We start from the raw sequence: 22,243 nt of genomic DNA, 5'->3' as shown, positions 1-22,243 counted from the left end.
AGGCCAGGAGGCTGGAATTGATTCATGCCATGACTAACCTTTCAAAGCACTTCATAATGATGGATGTCAGAGCCACCGGCCGATAGTCATTATGGCACACTGCTTGGCTTTTCTTAGGTACGGGGATGATGATAAATGGCAGAACCCTTTGGAACATTAACATACAGAGGGATCTGAGCGTGCAGGTCCACAGTTCCCTATAAGTGGCAACACAGGTGGCGAAAGTGATTAAGAAGGCATGTGACATGCTTGCCTTCATCAGCCGTGGAACTGAGTACAGGAGTAGGGAAATCAGCTATATAAAACCTTGGTTAGGCTGCATTTGGAGTATTGCGTGCAGTTCTGGTCACCGCACTACCAGGAGAACATGGAAGCTTTGGAGAGAGTGCGAAGAAGGTTCACCAGGATGTTTCCTGGTCTCGAGGACTATGAGGAGAGGTTGAATAAACTAGGATTGTTTTCACTGGAAAGACAGAGGCTGAGGGGAGACCTGATAGAGGTCTACAAAATTATGAGAGGCATAGACAGGGTGGATAGTCAGAGGGTTTTTCCCAGGTGGAAGTGTCAATTACAAGGAGGCACAGGTTTAAGGTGAGAGGGGAAAGTTTAAGGGAGATGTGCAGGTGAAGTTTTTCACAGAGAGTGGTGGGTGCCTGGAATGCGCTGCCAGAGGAGGTGGTGGAAGCAGGTTCATTAGCAACATTCAAGTGGCATCTGGATATAGATCAGTTGGAGACTTGGGCGGAGAGATGGCAGATGAAGTTTAATCCGGACAAATGTGAGTTAATGCATTTTGGAAGGTCTAATACAGATAGGAAATATACAGTAAATGGCAGAACCCTTCTGAGTACTGATAGGCAAAGGGATCTGGGTGTACAGGTACACAGGTCACTGAAAGTGGCAATGCAGGTGGAGAAGATAGTCAAGAAGGCATACGACATGCTTGCCTTCATCGGCCGGGGTATTGAGTTTAAAAATTGGCAAGTCATGTTGCAGCTTTATCGAACCTTAGTTAGGCTGCACTTGGAATATAGTGTTCAATTCTGGTTACCACACTACCAGAAGGGTGTGGAGGCTTTGGAGAGGGTACAGAACAGATTTACCAGGATGTTGCCTGGTATGGAGGGCATTAGCTATGAGGAGAGGTTGGAGAAACTTGGTTTGTTCTCACTGGAGCGACAGAGGTTGAGGGGAGACCTGATAGAAGTCTACAAGATTATGAGAGTCATGGACAGAGTGGATAGTCAGAAGCTTTTTCCAAGGGTGGAAGAGTCAATTACTAGGGGGCACAGGTTTAAGGTGCGAGGGGCAAGGTTTAAAGGAGATGTACGAGGCAAGTTTTTACACAGAGAGCGGTGGGTGCCTGGAACCCGCTGCTGGGGGTGGTAGTGGAAGCAGATACGATAGTGAATTTTAAGAGGTGTCTTGACAAATACATGAATAGGATGGGAATAGAGGGAGGGTAGGGGGTTTTAGTTCAGCTGTGGGCAACATGGTCGGTGCAGGCTTGGAGTGCCAAAGGGCCTGTTCCTGTGCTGTAATTTTCTTTGTTTTAAAACATTGAATTCATCTAAAGCTTTGTTGTTTTGTCAGTTAAGAGGTTTACTCGCTGTATTTTACAGATATCCTCAAAGTAAAGCGTTCAGATGGCAGCTGCAAAAATATTAACAGAACTGACTGGAATATTGACCTTTATTGGAAAGGAGGCTGGAATACAATTCGGTGAGTGTTTTATTCCAATTAATGCTCTCTATGAGTGCCACAAAACACACAAAATACAGAAGAGAATGATTACTGAAAATGGAAATAATAATGATGAACTGTTGACATTCTAGAACATTCCAGTTGAAGCGCTCCTGTTTGTATTAGGAACGATATTATGAATGAGTTGTGATGAAGTTGGTAAATGGTCACTTTTACTTCTTTATGCATCAAGTTAATCAGATGGAATGCAATTTCAAATGCTTAAAGAATGACTTTCTATTATTTGTGAATATTTAATGTTGAAATGAAGTGTGAGCCGGATAATCAAATCCCAGCTTGGAATCAGTCACAGCTGAACAAAAGAAAGGGAAATAATTCCCCTGTTCCTTTAAAAACACCATTACAACTGGAGGAAATTTTATTACCCTGTTTAACTCGTCGTTCAGGGCAACCAACGACGACTGCCTGAGGTAAAACCTCCCTTGGAGACTGCATCCCTGAAGTAACCCCCACCCTCACCAGGGATAACCCCCACCTGGCTGAACTCCAGTCCTGCTTTCCTCGCAACACCCCACCCGTGCCCCCACCCCACCCCCCTCCCGTGCCCCCACCCCACCCCCCTCCCGTGCCCCCACCCCACCCCCCTCCCCTCCTGCTTTCCTCACAACACCCCACCCGTGCCCCCACCCCACCCCCCTCCCCTCCTCTCCCCTCCCCTCCCCAGGTAAGCCCAGTGCCCCCTGCCTCAACCCCACCTTTTAAACTGATTCGCCAAAACAAATTCTGCTAGAATCGAAAGTTCACCGTTCCAGCAGCTTCTCTGTGTTTTTTTTTAAATAGTCACCCAGGTTCTGCAAAGTCCTGGTGAAGAAAGTTGTGCCATTTGTTACAGAACAGGATCAGAAACCCCAAGGTTTATTATGAAGCCAGGCTAGACTCCAACTATTTTCTATTTTGACATTAGTCTGAAGATATCCACTCCAGGCGCGATTCTACTGATACACTGGGAAGCTTTTATTAAAACAAACTTTATTTAACAGTAGAATTTAACTATAAAAGTTAACATTTACCAATTGAATAATACTTAAACATGACAAGTTAGAGTGGTTAATTGCCAACCACCTCGATTGGTTCTAATTCAAGCAATATTCATCTGATAGACAAACTCCTCTTCAAATTCAGTTCGTGCTTGTGTGCTTGTCATTGCTAACAGTCCTACAGCCCTTTGAACACCTCTGGAGAGAGAGAGAGAAACAGAGAGACACCTGTCTTCTGACAGCCCCAAACAGCAGCCTCCAGAGAGAGAGGGACAGAGAGAGAGAGGCAGACAGACAGAGAGAGAGAGAGATACTTCTTGCTTCTTTCAGGCCCAGGTAGAAACTAACCATTTCAACAAAAACAGTAACTTTAGCTCTGCCCATTAACACATGACCATCTGTGTCAACCAATCTAACCAAAACCCTATTCTGAAATCCCTGCGAAAAACACAAAATAAACAAAAATAAATTAACGCAGCTTTAAACAAACACATCCCTCGCTAGATCAATCATTAGCCTGTATTTTCAGCACGTGAGCTGTCTAGTGCAGTCAAATGGGCACCATATAAAACAGAGCTGAATTTTAAACATACCTCTTACAATAAACATGATATAAATACATTTCAAGACACAATCTTATCACACATTCGACAGTCCATTTGTACAGATATAAAAGTGCAGGAGCCATCGAGTAAACAGATGTGATTTGACACCAGTGAGATATTGAAACAAACATTGAAGAGTATTTCTACATTACCGAACACACTGATAGAGTCTATAACAGGTAGCAACCAGATTGAAATTCCTCTTCTCTAAAGGGTTGCAACCAAATCGTTAATCTGAAATTCACAAGCTCCTTTTCTGAATATTTGCAATTTGAGGTTTGATTTCTAATTTTTTTATTGCAGTTTACACTAGCAGAATTCCTATTGCTAAATTACCATGTACCAAATTTAAGGGAAATACAATATTTAGAAAAATACAATTTGATAAAATGTTATAAAAGTGCGCGTTAGACAGAGCGTGTAACTGCACTAATCAAATACTAACAAATGATTCATGCTTCAAACATCTCCAAAACACTCAACTAACCAAATATATGAATACCAAATCCACCGAGGCAGTTACTCTTTGCACCTTGAATTGTAATTTGGAATACTGGAATGTCTGGTGTAGTTTTTATAATGAAAGATTGTACAGCAAGATCCCACAAACTGCAGTGAGGTGAATGACGGATTTGTTAAAAGGATTAAATACGGGAAGAATATTAGTGATGTGGCTGGTAAAACACCCACTTGGAGAATCATCACTTCATCCATCAAATCAGGCAGATAGTTTCAACTCCTTCAACTGTATTAACTCCGTCAAAGTGTTCGCTTCTCGGCCTTTTGGCTAAGATCAAGTGCAGTATGGACAGGCTGCACTTGGTTGAGGTCATTAGGTTACATTTAAGCTTCATTTGAAGCAATTTTTAAAAGTGGCATCTCGGCCTTTTGGCTAAGATGCAAATGAGATCAACCCTTGGAGGAGGTGAGTCTGCACCTACTCCAATCAGCTTGGCTCATGTAGATCAGGCCCAAGACAGGAGTGGAGGTGCTGTCTTGTCAGCTTGGATCGGAAATGTCTCAACTTGTTGAGACTCTGAATTGGACTTGATTTGATTGAATTGGAAAAGTATATTTTTTAAAAAACTCCGTTAAAGTGTTAACTACCTGTGTGTGTGATCGATGACCCGGTTGTGGGTGCCGGGCTGGCGAACACAGCTGCACTGATCAGAATGAGGCTACCACAAAGGCTTTGAGTGGAATTTAAACCCGTACTCTACAGATCAAAGGGTTAAGTGTTGCCAGCTAATATGTGATAATTACACAAATGAAACTTGTAACTGAATAGAACATAATAATGAACAGTGGCTGCAATAAGCTTTGCGTAACATTTCTTCACACAAATTGATATCTGTATTTATCTGGAAGAATACTGTAAATATTTACGCTGGCGTGTGGAGAGGTTTTGGCTAACATGCTTATGTATGCAGTGCGAGTTTGAGAAGGAACATTAATGGAACATAAAGGAACAGTCCTTGCAGTTAAAAACTGTTCCATTTTCTATCCAGATATTCAAAGGTTCAGTCCAGCAGAAATCAAGGCTGTTGAAGCGATAGCCTATTTGATTCACCAAGCAGCAGCGGTGAGTCGCCAGAAGTTCTTTGACTTTCGTTATCAGAAATCTCGCTGACAGGAATCTGAGTAAAAATAAAGTTATCTGTCAAATGGTAAACATGCTTTAAAAAGGAACAATAATTAATGCACTTAATGCCAAACAAGATGCACAAATATTTCATCACAAACTTCAAACCTGCACAGAAACATCAGAGTAAATGAACACAATGAAATTTTATAAAGATTTATTGGAAGTTGCTCAGTAGATTAGTTGTGGACCCGATGGTAAAACACTGATTGGTGGGATTTGCAAACCTTGAGATATTATTGCAGTAAAAGTCTCAACAATTGATCAAATGCAATTAAATACTTGGATAATGAACAAGGGGCCAGTTAAAGAAGTTACATGCTTTGAGTTAGTGTTTTAAAATATAAGACAAGTATTTCAGATTCAATTGTTGATTTGCTGCAGCTAAATAAACTTGCAGGGCCTTGGGGACAGAGTAGGGGATTGGAACAGAATGGAGAGCTGGCAAAAACCCGATGGGATGAATGGCCTCCTTGGGTTTTATGAGCTGATTTTGGACCTCAATTACAAAATAGTTTTTACAGGAAAAGTGAGTGAGAATCTGGGCCAAAGTGCCTCCTTATGCTGTAAACCTCTCGAACTGAAGACAGTTATTCAGACGGGCAAAGGACAGGAAGTGTCCGCGTTGGAGCAGTTTTCACTCAACTTCTGGATTCTGGAATCCCAGAAACCATTTAAAATGTGGCATCAGAATAGGGTCATTGGACACAGCCCCACCGTGACCCCCAGCCCCACCGCAGCCACACCGTGACCCCAGCCCCACCGCAGCCACACCGTGACCCCCAGCCCCACCGCAACCACACCGTGACCCTAGCCACACCGTGACCCCCAGCCCCACCGCAGCCACACCGTGACCCCCAGCCCTACCGCAGCCACACCGTGACCCCCAGCCCCACCGCAGCCACACCGTGACCCCCAGCCCCACCGCAGCCACACCGTGACCCCCAGCCCCACCGCAGCCACACCGTGACCCCCAGCCCCACCGCAGCCACACCGTGACCCCCAGCCCCACCGCAACCACACCGTGACCCCCAGCCCCACCGCAGCCACACCGTGACCCCCAGCCCTACCGCAGCCACACCGTGACCCCCAGCCCCACCGCAACCACACCGTGACCCTAGCCACACCGTGACCCCCAGCCCCACCGCAGCCACACCGTGACCCCAGCCCCACCGCAGCCACACCGTGACCCCAGCCCCACCGCAGCCACACCGTGACCCCCAGCCCCACCGCAGCCACACCGTGACCCCCAGCCCCACCGCAGCCACACCGTGACCCCCAGCCCAACCGCAGCCACACCGTGACCCCAGCTCCACCGCAGACAGCACCGTGACCCCCAGCCCCACCGCAGCCAGCACCGTGACCCCAGCTCCACCGCAGACAGCACCGTGACCCCCAGCCCCACCGCAGACAGCACCGTGACCCACAGCCCCACCGCGGACAGCACCGCGACCCCCAGCCCCACCGCGGACAGCACCGCGACCCCCAGCCCCACCGCGGACAGCACCGCGACCCCCAGCCCCACCGCGGACAGCACCGTGACCCCAGCCCCACCGCGGACAGCACCGTGACCCCAGCTCCACCGCGGACAGCACCGCGACCCCCAGCCCCACCGCGGACAGCACTGTGACCCCAGCCCCACCGCGAACAGCACCGCGACCCCCAGCCCCACCGCGGACAGCACCGCGACCCCCAGCCCCACCGCGGACAGCACCGCGACCCCAGCTCCACCGCGGACAGCACCGTGACCCCCAGCCCCACCACGGACAGCACCGCGACCCCCAGCCCCACCGCGGACAGCACCGCGACCCCAGCTCCACCGCGGACAGCACCGTGACCCCCAGCCCCACCGCAGCCACATCGTGACCCCCAGCCCCACCGCAGCCACACCGTGACCCCCAGCCCCACCGCAGCCACACCGTGACCCCCAGCCCCACCGCAGCCACACCGTGACCCCCAGCCCCACCGCGGCCCCCAGCCCCACCGCAGCCACACTGTGACCCCAGCCCCACCGCAGCCACACCGTGACCCCCAGCCCCACCGCAGCCACACCGTGACCCCCAGCCCCACCGCAGCCACACCGTGACCCCCAGCCCCACCGCAGCCACACCGTGACCCCTGCTCCACCGCAGCCACACCGTGACCCCCAGCCCCACCGCAGCCACACCGTGACCCCCAGCCCCACCGCAGCCACACCGTGACCCCCAGCCCCACCGCAGCCACACCGTGACCCCTGCTCCACCGCGGACAGCACCGTGACCCCCAGCCCCACCGCGGACAGCACCGTGACCCCCAGCCCCACCGCGGACAGCACCGTGACCCCCAGCCCCACCGCGGACAGCACCGCGACCCCCAGCCCCACCGCGGACAGCACCGTGACCCCAGCCCCACCGCGGACAGCACCGTGACCCCCAGCACCACCGCGGACAGCACCGTGACCCCCAGCCCCACCGCGGACAGCACCGTGACCCCAGCCCCACCGCGGACAGCACCGTGACCCCAGCCCCACCGCGGACAGCACCGTGACCCCAGCTCCACCGCGGACAGCACCGTGACCCCCAGCACCACCGCGGACAGCACCGTGACCCCAGCCCCACCGCGGACAGCACCGTGACCCCAGCTCCACCGCGGTCAGCACCGTGACCCCAGCCTCACCGGTGAGGCTGGGGTCACGGTGCAGCCCCGGTGAGGCTGGGGTCACGGTGCAGCCCCGGTGAGGCTGGGGTCACGGTGCAGCCCCGGTGAGGCTGGGGTCACGGTGCAGCCCCGGTGAGGCTGGGGTCACGGTGCAGCCCCGGTGAGGCTGGGGTCACGGTGCAGCCCCGGTGAGGCTGGGGTCACGGTGCAGCCGCGGAGAGGCTGGGATCACGGTGCAGCCATGGTGAAGCCGTGACCCCAGCCTCACCGGGGCTGCGCCGTGACCCCAGCCTCACCGGGGCTGCGCCGTGACCCCAGCCTCACCGGGGCTGCACCGTGACCCCAGCCTCACCGGGGCCGCACCGTGACCCCAGCCTCACCGGGGCCGCACCGTGACCCCAGCCTCACCGCGGCCGCACCGTGACCCCAGCCTCACCGCGGCCGCACCGTGACCCCAGCCTCACCGCGTCTGCACCGTGACCCCAGCCTCACCGCAGACATCACCATGACCCCCAGCTGCACCGTGACCCCCAGTCGCACCATGACCAGTAAATGAGGCGATGTGTCACTCTCACTGCTGCCTGTTGGTCACAGTCAATGTGACATTTTCACAACTGTTTCTCGCTGCTTGAAGTTTCATTCGTCCATTTCTCTCTTTCAGTCACAGTGGAGCAATATTACATTGCAGAGAAAGTCATCATGCATCATGTCGTCAAGGAATGGTGGGTTTAAGGCCCTCAAACTCTCCTTTTGTCTGTGTTTCTCGTTAATATTTTTACTCTATTTATTTCCCCCTCGACTGCAATTATTTGAATTTCCCGCCATCCCCAGCCCAATGTTTTGGACAGTTTGCAGATGGTGGTGGCTTTGCTCTTCTTCAATCTCGCCAAGGACAGAAGCACCAATCGAGAGAGCCATCAATAACTAGCCTCAGCTACACTTTCCCCACTCTGTCACAGTAAACATTGTTCCAAGGAGATTTATTCAAATTCATCCAAGGAAATTAATTTTGGAGGAATTCCCATTTGGAATGTAATTTTCCTGTTTCCAATTGACGCCCTCAATCTCTTCAATTCAATTATACAAAAGCACAGCAACCTTTCTAGTTAAAAACTTCACTGGCCAATGATTCAAAGATTATAAACAGTTTAAACATTCTCATCTGCTTCCAGTTAACAAAATGTCTTTATTTTCGAGGATCTTTATGACGCCCAAGTCCATTTTCAGTTCCAAATGATCTCAAATCGGAAAGAATGCTCTTTTTGAACTGGAAAAACTTGTCAATTTTCCGTTTTATTTTTCCATTTTATTGGGGCAGCACGGTGGCACAGCGGGTTAGCACTGTTGCCTCACAGCGCCAGGGACCCGGATTCAATTCCCGGCTTGGGTCACTGTCTGTGTGGAGTCTGCACGTTCTCCCCATGTCTGCGTGGGTTTCCTCCGGGTGCTCCGGTTTCCTCCCAGCCTGAAAGACATGTTGGTTAGGTGCATTGGCTAAATTCTCCCTCAGTGCAGCCGAACAGGCGCCAGAGTGTGGCGACCAGGGGATTTTCACAGTAACTTCATTGCAGTGTCAATGTAAGCCTACTTGTGACACTAATAAATAAACTTTAAGGGAAGTGAATTCTGGTCCAGGGATATTATCAGCCGTTTCCAAACACCCACTCATTTATATTTTCTGAGCCTGGGAGTGTGACAGAGTTAAATGGGCAGCGATTTACAACACAAGTCTACATGGAAACACTATTAAACCTTTACCCACCTGCACAGAGACTTCAACCTCCAGCTTCTCGTTAGAAGTTACAGGATTTGATTTTTCAGAACTGAATGGTTTGTCCTCAGTGCATAGTTTATTAGTCCAAAATAAAATGTTTTTGTCCTACAAAGCAATCACTCAGACTTTATAGTCACAATTAATTTGTTTTAAATCAAGAATATGAGTTATGAACAGTTAGCTTGTGGTGTGTTTTAGTTTTGTTTACGGTGATATTGAGTCAATATGCAGCATTTAAGAATCATGCACACGATTACTTTATCAAGATGCCATTTATTTAATCATATTTAAAACCTATCAAATGTTTTGATTTTATTCATTGTTATGCTTCTTTAAACCACTATTAGAAGGCAGTCATTCGGTTCATCATCACTGTACTGGCTCTTTTAACAAGCAATCTAATTAGTGGCACTAACCTGCACATTCCACATTGTCTTGTAGAAGTGTACCTTTTCCAGCATTTATCCAATGTCCCTTTGAAAGCTGACATTGAATCACTCACTTTCAAACTGTGAATAGCAGATAACTACTTTCTAAAACGTTTTTCGTCTCCTTGGTATCTGTTTTGCCACTTATCCGAAATCTGCATTTTCCAGTTACAGACCCTCCAGAAACTGTTTCTTCCTATCTAATTGACTGTGCCCACCCCAGTCCAACGCCGGCATCTCTTCATCATATCTAATTTAGCAAACCTCTCTTAATTCCAAACACCTTTATTAAATCCATCTTTAATCATCTATTTTCTCTGGAAAGACATCATCAAATGCACAATTTTCATGGGCCTTAACTATAGATTCCATTGTGCGTCCTATTGTTTTAAACAGACAGAGTGTGATTATTGGATGAGGAGCTGCAGGTTTGTCACGTGCATCTCTGTAAATAAATGCTGATGAACGTTGTAGCGATTGTCTCTAGTTCGATTCTTCAACACTTGGCTCTCTAGATTATAACATGGTAGGAGAGAACAATTAACTAATTGGGGGGGGGGAGAGGGAGGGGTATCGGGGCTGAGTGGGGCTGAGTGGGCTGGGGGGGGGCTGGGCTGGGGGGGGGGCTGGGCTGGGGGGGGGGGCTGGGCTGGGGGGGGGGGCTGGGCTGGGGGGGGGGGCTGGGCTGGGGGGGGGGGCTGGGCTGGGGGGGGGGGCTGGGCTGGGGGGGGGGGCTGGGCTGGGGGGGGGGGGGGGGGGCTGGGGGGGGGGGGGGGGGCTGGGGGGGGGGGGGGCTGAGGGGGGGCTGAGGGGGGGATTTCCAACTCTTGTACTCAATGCCCCGGCTGTTGAAGGCAAGAATGCTATATGCCTTCTTAATCACCTTGGCCACCTGTGTTGCCACTTTTAGGGAACTGTGGACCTGCACGCCCAGATCCCTCTGTATGTTAATGTTCCTAAGGGTTCTGCCATTTACAGTATAATTCACACCTAAATTTGACCCTCCAAAATGCATCACCTCGCATTTGTCTGGATTAAACTCCATCTGCCATTTCCATATCTAAGTCTCCAATCTATCTTTATAAGAACATAAGAAATAGGAGCAGCAGTAGGCCATCTAGCCCCTCGAGCCTGCCCCGCCATTCAATAAGATCATGGCTGATCCTCTTTATCCTGTTGTATCCTCTGACAATCCCCGGCACTATCAGCAACTCCACCAATCTTCATGTCATCCATAAACTTATCAATCAACTACACTTTCCTCCAGATCATTTATATATACTACAAACAACAGAGCTCCCAGCACTGATCCCTGTGGGACGCCACTATCTACAGATCTCCATTCTGAAAAACATCCTTCCACCGTTACTCTGTCTTCGATAACCAAACCCGTTCTGTATCCATCTAGCCAGCCCACTCTGAATCCCATGTGATTTTAGTTTTTGTACCAGTCTGCCATGTGGGACCTTGCCTTACTAAAGTCCATATAAACTACATCCACAGCCCTTCCCTCATCAATTATCTTTGTCACCTCTTCGAAAAACTCAATCAAGTTGGTGAGACATGACCTTCTCCGTACAAAACCATGCTGCCTGTCACTAATTAGTCCATTTTCTTCCAAATGTGCATATATCCTGTCCCTCAGTATCTTCGCCAAAAGCTTCCCCATCACTGACGTAAGGCTCACCAGCCTATAATTTGCTGGATTATCCCTGCTTCCTTTCTTAAACAAGGGAACAACATTGGCTATTCTCTGGAACCTCGCTTGTGGTCAAAGAGGATGTGAAGATATCTGTTAAGGCCCCAGCTAGTTCTTCCCTTGCCTCCTGCAGTAACCTGGGAGAGATCCCATCCGGCCCCGGGGACTTGTCTACCTTAATGCAATTTAGGATACTCAACACTTCCTCCTTTGATATATTGATGGTCTCTAGAACGTTCACACAGCTATCTGACCTCAATATCCGTCATATCCTTCTCCTTGGTGAATACCGATACATAGTATTCATCAAGGACTTCACCCACTTCCTGTGGTTCTACACATAACTTCCTGTCTAAAACTTTTCCCAACATTACCACTACAGTTTGGTGGTCTGTAGACCACCCCCACCAATGTTTTTTTCCCCTTGTTGTTTCTTAACTTGATCCATACAGATTCCACATCATCTATGCTAATATCTTTCCTCGATATCATATCAATATCATCTCTGGTCAACAATGCAACTCCCCCACCTTTTCCTTTCTGTCTGTCCTTCCTAAACACTGAATAACCTCAATATTTAGTTCCTATTCTTGGTCACCTTGGAGCCACGTCTCCATAATGCCAATGATAGCACACCCCTTTACATCTAATCCACAACTCACCCCTCTCCCCAAATCATTTCAGCCCTATCACCATCTTCAATGAAACTCAGCAACATTAATCCTTTCTATTGCTCAGGACATGAAACAGAAACTGACTAGACACCAAATCAGTGAGTGCAGAAGGAATTATGTCATATGGCTTTAATGCTGCACGTTTGAGAAATGCACAACAGTGGATAAAGTCACTTTTATTAATTTAACACAAGAGCAGAAGCCACAGATTCTGGATTTATGGAATCATAGACTCCTTACAATGCAGAAGGAGGCCATTCGGCCCATCGAGTCTGCACTGAAGTTAAAAACAGAAAATGCTGGTCGTGCGGCATCCGTGGAGAGAACAACAAAGCTTCAGTTTGATGATCGATCTTTCATTAGAACGGGGAAAAGTTCAAGTTGTAACAGGGTGTTAGCAAGCACAGAGACAGGGAAAGGAGGGAAGGGAGGAAAGAACAAAGGGGAATGTCTGCGATGGAAGCCAGGAGAGATTAAATAACAAAAGGGATATTGGCGCAAGGTATTGGGACAAATAAAACAACAAAAGATGGATCTAGAGGAGGTGTAAATGGTAACAGCAGAATCATCACCAACACCCACTGTCCAAAACACTGGAGAGGGGTGGTTATGATGTGAAATTGTTGAGCTCGGAGTTGAGTTGGGAAGGCTGCCAAGTGCTGAATGGAAAAATCTTTGAGTTTCCTTTGATCTTTCTTTCTTGTTCCTCAGTCAAGGACCAACATAATCATAGAAATCATAGAAACCCTACAGTGCAGAAGGAGGCCATTCGGCCCATCGAGTCTGCACCGACCACAATCCCACCCAGGCCCTACCCCCACATATTTTACCCGCTAATCCCTCTAACCTACACATCCCAGGACTCTAAGGGGCAATTTTTTTTTAACCTGGCCAATCAACCTAACCCGCACATCTTTGGACAGCCTAACCCGCACATAATGGACAGGATCCTCATCCCATTTTCTGCTCCCCCATCCCCCAATTAATGTTTGATAAAAACATAAGAATTATGAGTAGGAGTAGACCATTCGGCCTCTTGAGTGTGCTCTGTCATTTGATGAAATCATGCCTGATCTGTCTCAATTACACTTCCCTGTCTCTCCCACATCTCCCTCAATTCCCTGAAAAACTTTCTCTCTCAGCCCTGAATATGCTTAACGACTAACCATCCACAACCATCTAGGGGCAGAGAACTTCAAAGATTCTCAACCCTTTGAGTGAGGAAATGTCTCCGCATCTCAGTCCGAAATGATTCCTTATCCTGAGATTGTGACCCCATGTTCGAGATTTCCCATTCGTGGAAACAATCTCTCAGTGTCCATACTATCAAACCCTTCAAAACTTTGTATTTTTCGATGAGATTGCCTCTCCTTCTAAATTCTAGAGAACATAATCCCAGTTTTCTCACCCTTTCATAGGCAACCCCTCATCCCAGGGACCAATTGATCGACCCTTTGCTCCACTGCCTCCAATACAAGTGAATCCTTCCCGAAATATGGAAACCAAAACTGCATATCCCTTTATATCACCAGATCCCTTTATAACTGCAGCAAGACTTCCTTATTTTGTATTCCAATCCTGCGTAAAAAAGACTAACGTGTAAATGCCTGTAGATCCTGTCTCTCAGAATACCTTCTAACAACTTACCCACTACAGATGTGAGGCTCACCGGCCTGTAGATCCCAGCTGAGGATAAAGACGTCAGCGTGGGATGGAGAATTAAAATGACAGAATATTCTGCTCACCCTATTATAGAAAGGATATTATCAAACTGGAAAGAGTGCAGAAAGGATTTACTAGGATGCTACCGGGGCTTGATGGTTTGAGTTATAAGGAGAGGCTGGATAGACTGGGACTTTTTTCCCTGGAGCGTAGAAGGCTGAGGGGTGATCTTGTAGAGGTCTATAAAATAATGAGGTGCATAGATCAGCTAGATAGTCAATATCTTTTCCCAAAGGTAGGGGAGTCTAAAACTAGAGGGCATGGGTTTAAGGTGAGAGCGGAGAGATACAAAAGTGTCCAGAGGGGCAATTTTTTCACATAGAGGGTGGTGAGTGTCTGGAACAAGCTGCCAGAGGTAGTGGTAGAGGTGTGTACAATTTTGACTTTTAAAAAGCATTTAGACAGTTACATGGGAAGATGGGTATAGAGGGATATGGGCCAAGCGCAGGCAATTGGGACTAGCTTAGAGGTTAAAAAAAAAAAGGGGTGGCATGGACAAGTTGGGCCGAAGGGCCTGTTTCCATGCTGTAAACCTCTGTGACTCGATGACACCAGCACGGATTCAGAGTTAGCATCACATCTTTCCCTTAGCCACTCGCAACTTTCCCAACTCTACACCAAGCTCAACAATTTCAATCATAACCACTCCTCCCGATGTTCTGGACATTGGGTGTTGGTGATGATTCTGCTATTACCATTTACACCTCCTCTAGACCCATCTTTTATTTCTTTATTTACCGCATCACCACCTGCTTTTGCCTCGCACCAATATTCCAACAGGACTAGACAGGGTAGATGCAGGAAGGATGTTCCTAATGGTGGGGATGTCCAGAACCAGGGGCCACAGTCTGAGGATACTGTTTAGGACAAAAATGGAGGAGAAATTTCTTCACGCAGAGAGTGGTGAGTCTGGGGAATTCACTACCACAGAAAGTAGTTGAGGCCAAAACATTGAATGTTTTCAAGAAGGAGTTAGATATAGCACTTGGAGTGAAGGAGATCAAAGGATATTGTGCGGGGGGGTGGGGAGAAAGCAGGATTAGGCTATTGAGTTGGATGATTAGCCATGATCATAATGAATGGTGGAACAGGCTCGAAGGGCCAAATGGCCTCCTCCTGCTCCTATTTTCTATGTTTCTGTATCCTTTTTGTTATTAAACCATCCTCAATCCCATCTCAGACCTTCCCTTTGGTTCTTTGCTCCTCTCCCGCCTTACCCTGCCTCTGTACTTGCTTAAAAACTGTTAAATCCACATACAATCCCCATGAATTACAAACAGGAGTAGGCCATTTGGCCCCTCGAGGCTGCACTGCCATTCAATAGGACCATGGCTGATCGGATTTAAACCCCACTTTCCTGCCGACCCCCAATAACCTTTCACTCCTTTGTTAATCAGGAATCTATCCAGCTCTACCTTAAAACTATTTAAAGACTCTGCTCCCACTGCCTTTTGAGGAAGAGAGTTCCAAAGACTCTCCACCCTCTGAGAAAAAGGTCTGTCAAACTTTTCCAGCATTGATGTAAGATCATCGAGCGGAAATGTGAGCTTTGTTTCTCTCCATAGACACCGCTTGGCTTCCAGAAATTTCTGTTCACCCATTTAATGTGGGTTAGTCATTTTAATTCATTTAGTACGGGGCAAAACATAACAGATTATTTTTAGATTTACTGGTTGTTTCTAATTTAACATTTATTTAAAACACTGCACTATTTACAAAAGTATAATTTTGCTGTGGCTTTATACTTTCATTAATGATTGAATGATCTTACCTGCCGCTTCCAGCTCACAATTCCAAGAACTACAGCAATTAATATGAACAGGCAGCCCACAGACATCAGGATGTACTGTAGATATTCAAAAACATTTGGCACCAACACCAGGAACTTGTAGAAAGTGTGCAAAGGTGGGCCATCGATATATCCCATCTGCAAACAGGTGAGGAAAGTTCAATTTGCATGGTTCGCTAGCTGAGGGGAGGGGACTATCTTTTATTTGTCCCGGGGTGGGTGTTACTGGCTGGGCCATCATTTACTGAGTGAGTGGTTAGCGAGGCCATTTTCAGAGGGCAGTTCAGAGTGAGTTTGGAGTCACTTGGAGGACAGACCTAATGGACATTAGTGAGCCAGATGAGTTTTTATGACAATGGTTTCATGGTCATCACTCGACTTAATTCCAGAGTTCAAATTTCACCATCTGCCATGGTGGGATTTGAACCTGGGTCCCCAGGTCGCTGGATCACTAATCCAGTGACAATACCACTGCACCACCGCCTTGATCTACATCCCAAACGTGTAACCAGCTGTATCTATTTTTACAACATAGCTCAAAACCTTTTAGAATTTTAGTTTCAGATTTATTTACAGAAGAAATGTTTTGCAAACAGTTCATTAAAGTTTCTGTTTTTTCCCACTCCCTCAAACCCAGCGAGTATCCCACAGCAACAGTGATTCCCTGAGCCTGCATCAGGAGGATCAGCACAGGGTGAAAATTTGAAGCAATTGTGAGTGGATTTGATGTGAAAGACTGTTCCTTGCGCGCGCCCCCCCCCCCCCCCCCCCCCCCCCCAACAGACCCCAATAAAACCCTGAAACATTCCTATACAATCGGGGAGAAGATGCTTTTCTTTGAACAAGTGGAAATGTTTTATCACCTCACCTCATCGAACCAAAGTAATGGCAGCAACACAGGTTGAATATTCCCCGTTTCCCTTTCAACATAAAATACAAAAAACATCATTAGTACAAAACCTATTGCATCTCTTGCAAATCCCAACACCATCCTGAGCTCAACAGCCAGCAAGTGCTGGTCAGGAGGAGAAGAAGGAAGATGACCTTTCATCCTTCAGGCTGCCCCTAGCTGAAGTGTAACACAGCAAGTGGTTCGGATCTGGAATGGGTGCGGATTTAGCGCTCAGAATGGGGAAGGGTTTTGATGTTGACGGTGTTTCTTCACATTGAGATTGATCAGGAATTGAACCTGTCACCCATGGAGACTCTGTCGTAATGTAACCAGCAGAAAACTATTCAATGGTGATGAGTAATACTCACGTTATTCCACGCACTGCTTTCACAAACAAATTCAGCTGTAATTTGATGGAGACATTCAAAGGGATTCCAGTTAACTGAAAGGAAGAAATAGAACAAATTTTATCCAAATACTACAACAGCAGGAACACCTGAACTTTGCAAATAGGAAACACTCTTTTTCTGCTCAGGCTAGAAATACGCTCCAACTGCATCAAACACCACAAAATAAAGGCGGCAAATAGGCCATTCTCCAACAGTGTCAGTCCATCCATGGCTACAAGAACCCTAGCAAAGTGGTAATATCACTGAAATAGTAACCCAGAGACCCAGACTAAAGGTTCAGCGACACAAGTTCAAACCCACAGCAACAGGAAGGGTGTAAAATTTGGGATTAAAAGCAAGTGTCGGGAATAATGTTTATGGAACTGTTGGATTTTTGTGAAAACAGCGTCTGGAGATTTCCACTCCTGCTCACGTCATCGACAGAAGCAGAAAGTACCACTAAGTGCAAAGTGGTGTTACACGCCAGCATCAACAAACGAGGCGACTGTCCCCTCCCTCGGCCCTGATAGAACGCACTGAATGCTGGGAGCTTCATTTGAATACATCAACATGTCATTATGAGGCCCAATCAATCCACAATCAATCCTCCCCATCAAAATCACCAACTATGATAGCGTGAGGACACAGCACGATGCACGACTGGTTTCCGAAGGTGCAGCTTTCCCGCTGATCTCCGGGAAAATCCCAGCCAACATCTTTCAGGGGGAAATCTGTCATTTTATACATTGTCTGGGCCACAAGATACTTCACAGCAATGTCAGTGACTCTGGACTGCCCTCTGAAATGGTTCAACAAAGGCAGCTAAATCACACCACTAAGACAATGGTTGAATGTGAATAAAACTGGACAGACCATCAACTCAGGCACCGGAACGACAACAGCAAACCTGTCGATCTGCAAAGTCCTTGTTAACATCCCGGGGCTTGTGCAGGAATTGGGAGAGTTGTCTCATAGACTAGTCAAGCAACAGCCAGACATTCATACTCACGGAATCAAACCTTACAGATACTGTCCCCTGAACCTACCATCAGCCACTTTTTTTTTTCCTTGTAACATCCAGTGTTTTCTAGTCTTGGTTCCACCCTTTACCTTTACAGGAACATGCTGCCTTTGTACTCTCTCTATTTCCTTTCCGAATGTCTCCCACTGCTCTGATGTGGATTTTCCTACAAGTGGCAGCTCCCAGTCCGCTTTGGCCAGATCCTGTCTAACCCTATTACAAACAGCATTCCCCCAGTTCAGGAATCTTGGGGGCGATTCTCCCAAAAGTGCTAAATTGGTGGGAAACGTGTTCTAAATCCTGGCTGTTTTGTCAGGTCAGCTTCTCACCTGAATCTCCGCACTCTGTACAATGTAGACGTCACAATCGCGAATCTCATTAAAAACCCAGGGGGGCGGGGCCGAAACACGTCGGAGTTTGATAGTTCTGGAACTCTGCGCATGCGCAGTGTCCCCGATCTGTCAGTCTCCCCGTTTGTTGGCCAGTTCGATTGCTGGCCTGCCCGGGACCCCCGCAGTGTAGCCCCTCCAGCCCCTCCCCCTCCCCTCCCAACGGCCCGATCGTGACCCCCACCACAATTCTCGGGCCAGCCCTGACCGCCCCCACCCCACCCCCACCATTTCGGAGTGCCCCGATGTCCAGCCCAGCCCCCCCAGCAGAGGTGATCCCCCTCCCCAGGGTAGACCTCCCCCCCCCTCCGAGGGGGCAGACACCCCCCTCCGCCCACCCCTCCCCGGCCTCCCTCCGGCCCAGACCAATCACCATGTAGGGTGGCAGCGGGACCCCCCACCCCCACCGATTGCCCACTGTAGGCCCTTCCCCCTTGGCACTGCCCAATGCCTGGTGGGCAGTGCCAAGGTGCCCCCTGGCATGGGCACTTTGCCCCTTGGGCAGTGCCAGGGGACACAGGTTGGCACTGCCAGGGTACCCATGCCCAGGGGGCACCACCCCCCACCACCGGACCCCCTGGTGGCCCCCGATTGCCCCCCCTTCATTCCGGTGAGTTCTCCAGCTAGTTCCCCAAATGTGGGGAGCTGGTCTGAACCCTGCCAGAATGAAGTACTCCTGGCGGGACGGGAGATTCAATCGGGACCTGAAAGTTCCCGATAATTGCACTGAAAATATATTTAAACTACATTAAAAATAGACTCAACCTGCCTTCCCATTGGTTTCCAGCGTCTTCTGGACTCCGACTGTTCTCCGCCTCTGGGAGGTGCACATGCGTTCCCAGCACATGCGCAAATCCCGGAAAGAGGCTAACAACACAATTCTACAGACCCGACCCGCCAGAAAAGTTGCGGGTCGTGATGGGAGAATCGCCCCCACTATTTCAGATCTGTGTCCTTGTACATAACAACCTTTAATCTTACCAAGTTATGCTATCACCAAAATGCTCCCCCACTGATGCCTCTACCACCTGCACAGCTTCATGCCCTAAAATTAGGTCAAACATAGAAAGTAGGATGATGGAGGAGGCCATTCAGCCCTTTAAACCTGCTCCACTGTTCATTATGATTATGGCTGATCATCTATCTCAATAGCCTGATCCTGCAGTTCCCCATATCCCTTAATCCCCTTCACCCGAAGGGCTATATCTAATTGCTTCTTGAAGACATTCAATATTTTGGCCTCAACTACTTTCTGTGTTTGAGAATTTCACAGCTTCATCACTCTCTGCTTGAAGAAATTTGTCCTAATCAAAAAGTTTACCCTGTATCCAAATACTGCCCCCTCTCTGCTAGGACTTTCTACAAGTTGGCTCAAAAAAACTCTCCTGGATTTACTTTCAGAATTCCGCTTCCTCTAAGCCTTTCACACTTTGACTATCCCAGTTAACATTGGGGAAGTTGAAATCTCCGACTATTATTACCCCATTACTTTTACACTTCCCCAAGCTGTACCTGTATATCTGCCCTTCTATCTCTCCCCGACTGTTTGGGGGCCTATAGTTCACTCCCAGCCTTGTGATTGCCCTCTTTTTGTTTCAAGTTCCACGCATATGGCCTCAGTTGAGGAGACTGCTAAAATATCATCCCTCCTCACGCCAGTAATGGATTCCTTGATCAATATTGTGACACCACCTCCTGCCTCACCTGAAGATTCTATACTCGGAATATTGAGCTGCCAGTAATGCCCCACCCTCATCAATGTCTCCGTGTTAGCAATAATGTCACACTCCCATGTGTTAATCAATACCCTCAACTCATCTGCCTCACCCATAAGACTCCTCACAGCAAAATAAATGCCATCCAGCCCTGCAGTTTTCCCCATGTGCCTTCACATGTCTGTCCACGCTCTGCCTTTCAGATGGACTTGCTTTTCCTTCTGGTGCATCACCCCCTACTGTACCCCCACACTGTGACCCAACCCTGCCTAAACCCCCCCCCCGCCTAAACCCCCCCCCTGCCTAACCCCCCCCAGCAACACTACCAAACTTTCCCGCAAGGATGTTGGTCACTTGCTGGTTCAGGCGAAACCCGTCCGACTTTTCTACAGGTCCCACCTTCCCCAGGAACAAACCAAATGATCCAGGAAACTAAAGCATCGTCTCTTCAGCCATCTGCTCCATCCTCCTATTCCTATATTCACTGGCATGTGGCACCGTCTAATCCAGAAATCACAACCTTTGAGATCCTGCATTTCAATCTGCTGCCCAGCTCCCCAATTCCTGTTGCAGGATCCTCATCCTTCACCCCCGACCCCCCCCCCGGTGCCGTGAGCGTGGCTCTGGCTGCGCTCCCCAGAGGAACTGTCACTCTCACCGTTTCCAACACAGAAAAACAGTTCTCGAGTGAGATGCATTCTGGAACTTTCCATTCCCTCTCTGACTCTGAACTTTCTTAAACTGCAAGGTGACCACGTCTAAAACCCGCTGTCCACGTAACTCTCAGCCTCGTGGATGCATCGCTGAGTCTCCAGCCAATGTCCAAGCTCCGAAACCCGGAGCTCAAGCTGGTCAAACCAGTGACGCCTCCGGTAAATGTGGCCGTCCAGACAGCAAGGAATGCCTCGGAATTCCCACGTACTGCAGGCCGGGAAGAACATGGGCTGAGCTCCCCAGTCATACTTTTAGTTAAAAGACTCTTATATTTCTGGCAATTAGAAAATTATTCAGGTTTTGGTGAAAAGCTTACCTCTCCTGAATGTAGCTTTAAAGTGGAGAAAGCGACTTACCCCCTACCTACCAGTCAGCTCTTTCCCGTGCTGCCTCTGCTCCCGAAGACTACAAACAATACCCCTTTCCCATCTGTACCAAATTCCCGCAAAATTCCTAAAATACATACCCGCACTCTGGCTGTGTCTCACTCAGGATGTGTCCTCTCCCAACTGCTCGTGTGTGAATCTTCCCGACTTGGGCGCCTTGGTTTTGGATCTGAGCAAAGTTGAACAGCTTTCCGCCAGTTCTGGCAGACTGCCTCAGCTCACGATTGCCTCGGTGAGATTGATGAGGATGCTATATAATATCTCCAGTGTTTCTCTTGCAGCATCTGGAGCAGGAAGGCCACGTCAACTGTCACTCTTCCAGTTCTGAAACCACACTGGGACTCGGCCATTCAGCCAGGGTCTACACTGACCAAGGGCCACACATTTCTTCACAGGGCCATGTCTCCATCGCTGTTACAATCACTGTGGTCACCCTTGCTCTGGTACAGGGTCACAGTCAGGCTTATCCTGGGACACAGCTCCTCCCTCCCGCAGAGACAAAGAAGTTTGAGTTGATACTGCAGGAGACTCTTGTTTCCTCTGTTTGACGGGTTCAGACGGTACAGCATCAGCACGCGAGCTCCTCCACTGTGGGTTCAACATCCAGCTCTGCCCCAATAGACAGGCTTCCCATGGTGTGTCTTGCTCCCTCAGTGACTGTGTCCTCCCTACACAGTGATGACCTTCCTGTTTTTGTTTCAGTGGAGTGGTTTTGCTGATGGACTTTTTGCCTTTCTCACCCTTTCATACGTTCCCCTGACATTCCCTGTATATCTGGATATTACAGCATTGGCACTCTGCCAATCAGTCTGTTGGACTTCACTGAGAATGGTTCATCAAGCATTCAGAGTCTTTACAACCTGATCGTTCGCAATGGAGTCTGAAATGTTGAATGGTTTCAAGAGGGAGATCGACGTATTTCTACTCAAAAAAGGGATAAGGGGACATGGAGAACAGGTGGAGAACTGGATTTGAGACAGAGTGAGATCAGCCATGATCTGATTGAATTTTGGAGCAGGCTTGAAG

General features: G+C 48.5%; 1 protein-coding gene across 2 annotated transcripts in view; it reads right to left on the bottom strand.

Moving 5' to 3' along the window:
• Nucleotides 1–2,592: 2,592 nt before the first annotated feature.
• scarb1 (scavenger receptor class B, member 1) overlaps nucleotides 2,593–22,243 on the bottom strand; it is a 72,539-nt gene continuing 52,888 nt past the window's right edge. Inside the window, exons 9-13 of one of the 2 annotated variants that reach the window (XM_078227082.1) lie at nucleotides 16,972–17,045; nucleotides 16,580–16,631; nucleotides 15,694–15,849; nucleotides 9,388–9,504; nucleotides 2,705–4,983 (exon numbers count right to left, since the gene is read on the bottom strand). In XM_078227082.1, coding sequence (XP_078083208.1) covers nucleotides 4,882–4,983; nucleotides 9,388–9,504; nucleotides 15,694–15,849; nucleotides 16,580–16,631; nucleotides 16,972–17,045 — 501 coding nt within the window. In that variant the 3' untranslated portion in view covers nucleotides 2,705–4,881. Of the gene's footprint in view, nucleotides 4,984–9,387; nucleotides 9,505–15,693; nucleotides 15,850–16,579; nucleotides 16,632–16,971; nucleotides 17,046–22,243 lie in introns of both variants that reach the window. The other variant, XM_078227083.1, reaches the window with a different exon arrangement.

This window comes from Mustelus asterias, chromosome 13 (genome assembly GCF_964213995.1).
Source record: "Mustelus asterias chromosome 13, sMusAst1.hap1.1, whole genome shotgun sequence".
Lineage (NCBI taxonomy): Eukaryota > Metazoa > Chordata > Chondrichthyes > Carcharhiniformes > Triakidae > Mustelus > Mustelus asterias.
Note: the sequence above shows the minus strand (reverse complement) of the source record. Positions and strands in the feature narration are given on the sequence as shown.